Source organism: Brachyistius frenatus, unplaced genomic scaffold (assembly GCF_029030835.1).
Source record: "Brachyistius frenatus isolate BFR_SWC_R1_liver_20210118 unplaced genomic scaffold, ASM2903083v1 Contig_874, whole genome shotgun sequence".
NCBI lineage: Eukaryota > Metazoa > Chordata > Actinopteri > Embiotocidae > Brachyistius > Brachyistius frenatus.
The window spans coordinates 1-5,913 of NW_027211473.1; the positions used below are offsets into that span (position 1 = coordinate 1).

General features: G+C 43.8%; 2 protein-coding genes across 2 annotated transcripts; one reads left to right on the forward strand and one right to left on the reverse strand.

Annotated features, from left to right (window-relative positions):
* Positions 1–16: 16 nt before the first annotated feature.
* Positions 17–3,447, forward strand: LOC138615287 (transmembrane 9 superfamily member 1-like). The gene is made up of 3 exons (XM_069688843.1): positions 17–377; positions 1,191–1,464; positions 2,213–3,447. The coding sequence occupies exons 1-3, from the start codon at positions 203–205 to the stop codon at positions 2,604–2,606; spliced, it is 843 nt and encodes a 280-aa protein (XP_069544944.1). The 5' UTR covers positions 17–202; the 3' UTR covers positions 2,607–3,447.
* A 255-nt stretch (positions 3,448–3,702) lies between these two features.
* nanog (nanog homeobox) lies at positions 3,703–5,416 on the reverse strand (the record flags this gene model as incomplete). The annotated part of the gene is made up of 4 exons (XM_069688842.1): positions 3,703–3,710; positions 4,085–4,295; positions 4,810–4,950; positions 5,040–5,416. Coding segments are annotated over 4 exons (737 nt in total), but the record flags the coding sequence as incomplete, so codon positions are not given.
* Between the last annotated feature and the right edge of the window lie 497 nt (positions 5,417–5,913).

Sequence of the window (5,913 nt, forward strand, 5' to 3'; positions counted from 1 at the left end):
ACACAACAAAACACACACACACCTGTTAAATTCTAAAACAGATTCAGGGACTACCGTTGTTCTGTTGGAAAACTCAGCACCACTGACCTGCAGCAGCGTGACGAAAAGAAACCCGATGAAGGCACAGACATGCAGGCTCTGAGTCTAGATCTTAGGAGTGCGATCACCTGACTACGTCTTCCTTGCTGTAGGGATCATCGTCATGGCGTTGCTGGGAATGTTCAATGTGCACCGCCACGGTGCCATCAACTCGGCAGCGATCGTCCTGTACGCTCTGACCAGCTGCGTGTCGGGCTACGTCTCCTGCAGCTTCTACACACAGATCAACGGCCAGCGCTGGGTGTGGAACATCATCCTCACCTCGTCTCTTTTCTCCGGTGAGTGACAGCAGAAGGGTCTCGTGTGTGTGTGTGTGTGTGTGTGTGTGTGTGTGTGTGTGTGTGTGTGTGTGTGTGTGTGTGTGTGTGTGTGTGTGTGTGTGTGTGTGTGTGTGTGTGTGTGTGTGTCACGCCTTGTTTCAGAAGAGGAAATAAAAGACATGGATGCACCTTGCTAGATTGTCTGCAAGCAAGAAGTGGGACGTTCTGAATCTGTTTCTTCATAAATATGTTTCTAAAACTTCAGTAGTGCAGTTGTAGCTCTAAATGTTCTTTTACTTATCAATGTTTTCACAGGTTATTAATTGACTCACCACAGGCATTGTACGTATCATTGAGGATTAACAAGTGTGATGAATGTTAGAGTTTATTATAGCCCAATATCACAAGGCCTGTCTCAAAGGCTTTTCCTTTTACTTTAAAGTATCGGCGATAAACTGACTTTACCAGACGTAAAGGATTACTTCTTCTCATATTTTCAGTTAGAGTTTTTGGCTGGCTAGGTAGAGCACCTCTTGTTTGTTATTGTGGTATATAATAATTAACTGTGCAATATGACAAGCCTGCTCAGTTCATTATTTATTTATCAAAAATGTTTTAACAGCATTCGCACTTTCTTTTCTAGTACTTTAGGAACAGAAAGTTATTTGAAAACAAATTCCTTCAGGCCAGTTAAACTTCTGCTTTACCAAGTAATGGATCCATTTTTTGTCATTACATTTTAGACAGCTCTGCAACACTTTGAGGCAGCGGTACGTGGACTGATTAAAATCAATGCTGGTCTTGTTTTCACTCGGTCATTTGTTCCTGCAGCTCCTCTGTTCCTCACCTGGAGTGTAGTGAACTCGATCCACTGGTGGAGCGGCTCCACGCAGGCTCTGCCGGCCACCACCGTGCTCCTCCTGCTGGGCGCCTGGGTGCTGGTGGGCTTCCCCCTCACCGTCATCGGCGGCATTGTGGGAAAGAACCGAGCTGGCAGCTTCCAGGCGCCGTGCCGCACGCGTAACATCCCCCGGCAGATTCCCACACAGCCCTGGTACAAACACCCGGTCGTACACATGGCCATCGGCGGCTTCCTACCCTTCAGGTGAGCCCAGAAAATTGAATAGCATTTAGTATTTCCTCTCAAGAGTGCACAGTTGAAGGGCAAGGAAATAAAAAGATGAAGAGCAAAGTTAACAAATGTGATTAAAAGACAACATGTTCAGGGCTTCAAATTATTTATGAACTATTTAAAGTTCATTCATAACTTATACTCTTTGTTCATATTTAAAGGAGCCGTTTTGTATAATATATATTTGTATAAATTTAGATTTCCAATGCTTTTTTTTTATATATTAAAAAGCTACATCTACAAATAGAGTGAAAACATCAAAACTGTCAGTCCACTGAGAAATACACACCGCTCGTATCCAGAAACTTTTTCACAAGTTTGTGATCATGTCACTTGTCAATCCTCAGTGTGGCCCACTTTCCAAATTTAATGTGAAAGAAAACAAGGCGATCATTCTGTGGAGTTCTTGGCAAGCAACAAGATCGAAGAAAATCTGTGATTGGCCGGGACGTGTGCCACTCAAAAGTCAGCCAATCAGGAGAGAGGGTCGTTCATATCATTGCATCTTAAAAGCAAAGACAAAAAGCAGCCTGTTGTTGGTAGTGCTTCAGAAAGATGCTTAAGAGAGTAAAAGTTCAAAGTGATAGGTTTGTGTCGTCATGGCTGATCATTTTAGATTATTATTCATACTATTGAACCACACAAAGAAAAACAAAAATATTGCCTGTTAATTTCCAGATTCTCACACTAAAGCCTACTTTGCATGAATTCTTGCCCACAGTGCCATCTCTGTGGAGCTGTACTACATCTTCGCCACCGTTTGGGGCAGAGAGCACTACACCCTCTACGGCATCCTGCTGTGCGTCTTCGCCATCCTCGTCTCAGTGGGTGCCTGCATCTCGGTGGCGCTGACCTACTTCCTGCTGTCGGGCGAGGACTACCGGTGGTGGTGGCGGAGCGTGCTGAGCACCGGCTCAACCGGCCTCTTCATCTTCGTCTACTCGGTTTTCTACTATAGGAATCGGTCGTCTATGAGCGGCCTGGTGCAGAGCACAGAGTTCTTCGGCTACTCTCTGCTCACAGCGCTCGTCTTCTCACTGATGCTGGGCAGCGTGTCCTTCTGGGCCTCACTGGCATTTATCCGTTACATCTACCGGAGTCTCAAGATGGACTAGACATATGTACACACACACACACACACACACACACACACACACACACACACACACACACACACACACACACACACACACACACACACACACACACACACACACACACACACACACACACACAGCTGTAAACATATTTCCTCATCGCACACATGGACAATCTTCATTGTTTTCTTTTGCTCTTTCACTCACACACAACAAACACCTCCTATTGTGTTAATGGGAGGAGACACAGGGGCCTTTACCTTGATTTGAAGGGAGTTGAACTACCGTCATTTTTGAATAAGGGATAGCTGGGTGGACGGACAAATGAAGGACAATTGGGGTGGTGAGATCATCATGGATTTTAAGGATAAAATGGAATATTTTAGGACAAAGGGATGATTTTATCTCATCAGGAGTGAATGGGTGAAATGTATGATACACAAGTGAATGCATTGAATACATTGTACGATGCAGTGTGACATCACCTGCTCTGGTTGCTACTTCAGTATCTATATAAGCAGGACAGGAGCTAAATGTTCTATAGTCCCCATATTAACCAACTATTGAGACAGATGACTCACTGTAGTTTTGATCAATTATGCAGCAAATGTTGTTACTTGCTACTATACTCCCCCCCCCCCCCCACCCCCTTCCTTCACACACACTTGACCATAGCAGCCTGTTCCAATATAACATTGTTTTGCACCAGCCCTGCAGTAGATAAGAGGAACAATGCCTGGTAGGTTGAAGAGCTGTTGGTGATGGGAGCAATATTGTAATTGTATTCTGAGGTCACCACTGACTGTGAATTTGGTTCTGATGTAAATATAGTCTTTTCAATAAAATGCTTTTCAATACATTTGTCAGCAAACATCTTTTTTGTCTCCTATCTTCTGGAAATGTATTTATACCCTGCCAACATGAATCACATTTCAACAACAAAAAAGACAAGTCTCATGTATTTTTTTGGCAAATATATATTTTTTTATTTTGTTTGGCAAATGTATTTGTTTGTCATTCCAATTCAGTGATTACAAATTAATGAGCATTACATAGTCAGCAACTGCAACTACTTGACACATTAAAAAAAAAGATCCATCTAACTTGGACACGTCTATTGACCTTAAGGGCAAAAAACACAGTGACCTACGTTAAGGAAACACAAAAGTTTAAAAAAAGTTCAAAGTTAAAAAAAAAAAGTTCATGATAAAATTCAGTAAAACACAAGTTAGAACAAGGCCTATGTGGCAGGATAAAAATTACCTCAATTACAAGTCAGGAAACTTCTAGAGGAGATTCTTGTGTACAAGTCAGATGATATTTACAGAAAAGCGTGTACACTGGTGAGCTCAAAAATCCACTACAGGCTGGGGTTGTACATCATGGCAGGATTGAAGGAGTTATGGTTGCTCACATCTCTGCTCTCGAAGCCAATATTGTTGCCAACATTGTTGACGGGGGAACAGTTGGCGGATTAAGGGCACCGAGGCGATTACATGGGTCGACCTCAGGTGGCATAGGCCAGCTGGTCACCTGGGGTGTGTTGGGCACAGCAGACTGTACTGAGCCGGTGGGCCAGGAAGAGCAACCTGCAGAACCGGCTGGACCATTCATGGCGCCCATATAGAGAGCCGGGTTCTGTGGAGGCGCCGTCATCATGTGCTGGTTATAACACACCTGCAACTGTGGCAGCATCCCTCCCTGATACTGGAAAACAAACAAGTGGCATTTCAAAATTAATAATACTATTTACATTCTTGACAATATGAATAAAATACTGGAATTTTTTTTTCCCATTAACTTAAGAACATTAAAAAATAAGCAATATTGTTAGTTAACCTTCAAATATTCAGTCAAAAAAAAAATCATCTCTCACTTCAATGAGATTCAAATTCTGTATAAAATGCAGCCGCTTTTAGTCGTGCATGTAATGTGCATCATATGTAATTAGTTGGAGTATTACCATTATCACATTAAGAATTATATAATATTATGGTCAACCATATCCCATTTACAAAGCTTATCTAATTTGACTGTTTCATCTCGCCTTTAAGGCCATAACCAGACTATGGTTCAGCCTCCATTTTGGATGTCTTGCTCTATGTCCAAACCTCCGTTTCTCTGTTATCAGTTAACAAGAAACCCGGGCTGGACAAACTTTAGCCTCAAACATCCTGAGTGCATATGTAGACCAGTGCTTGAAATAACAGGAGGTACTTACAGGTGGGATGTGTGAGGGCATGTTAAATATGGGTCCATGAAGCGGGGCGTTGTTGTAGATGGCATAGCGCTCCGCCATCCAGCTGGTGTCCTTCTGACTCCTCCTCAGGTTCATCCTGTGGTTCTGAAACCAGGTCTTCACCTACAAAACAAGTTCAAACAAACACTGATTAGAAGATCTATTAGAAGTCTTTGTGATTGTCATGCAGGAACCTTCATTAATCCTCTCACCTGTTTGTAGGTCAACCCAGTCTCTTCAGCCAGGTTCTTCATTTCAATTGGGGAGAGGTACTTCTGAACATGGAAGCGTTGGATGAGCATGTTCAACTGACCCTCTGAAAAGGCTGTGCGCACCTTTCCTTTGGGTTTAGTTACAACAGCAGTATCAGTAGTATCAGTAGTATCAGCAGTATCAGTAGTATCAGCAGAATCAGTCCTCCTCTCTTTTGGGGCTGTGAGTGGTGCCTCCAGAGCAAGATCATTGGCCACTAAGTCCCATAAAATGGGAGAAGTCAGCAGCTCCTTCTCCAAGAGCTCTTTCTCTGACCATGAGGAGGGGTCTGCCTGGGGAAGGATTCCCCCTTGGCTGCTGCCAGAGGCCCAGGACTCTGAAGAGAAAGGGGAACAGTGAGCACAAGTCAATAAGGTGGTAGTAGTAGTGAGTTGCAAGAGAAACAAAATACAAAAAGCAGTGTGTCATGGTCACAGTTTAGATATCTAGGAGTTGTTTCAATCCAGAATCAGCTCATCCAGAATGCAGCAGCTCTGGTCTTTAACCTCCTAAATTCACCACTACTACTGCTCCTCCTCCTCCTCCTTCCTCTCCCCCTTCACTGTTAACAGTAGCTGCCCACAGTTGCAGGGGGATGGGGGGGGGAGCTGCTGCAGCAGGCTGCCATTGGCATGGTGCCATCTAACCTGAGGTGCATGTATTTTGGGTGTTGGGAGGAAGCCAGAAAACCCAGAGAGAACCCACACAAGTACAGGGGGAACATGCAAACTCCTCACAGAAATGCCCAGGACAGGATTTCTAAACCTGAACCTTTTGTTTGTTTGTTTTTGCTGTGAGGTGACAATGCTGACCACTGTGCTGCCCATACCTTGA

Excerpts from the sequence above, each read along its gene's own strand:
- LOC138615287 (XM_069688843.1), top strand. The coding sequence starts at position 203 with ATGGCGTTGCTGGGAATGTTCAATGTGCACCGCCACGGTGCCATCAAC. Across the intron at positions 378-1,190 it reads CACCTCGTCTCTTTTCTCCG|CTCCTCTGTTCCTCACCTGG; the intron begins GTGAGTGACAGC and ends TTGTTCCTGCAG. Across the intron at positions 1,465-2,212 it reads GGCGGCTTCCTACCCTTCAG|TGCCATCTCTGTGGAGCTGT; the intron begins GTGAGCCCAGAA and ends TCTTGCCCACAG.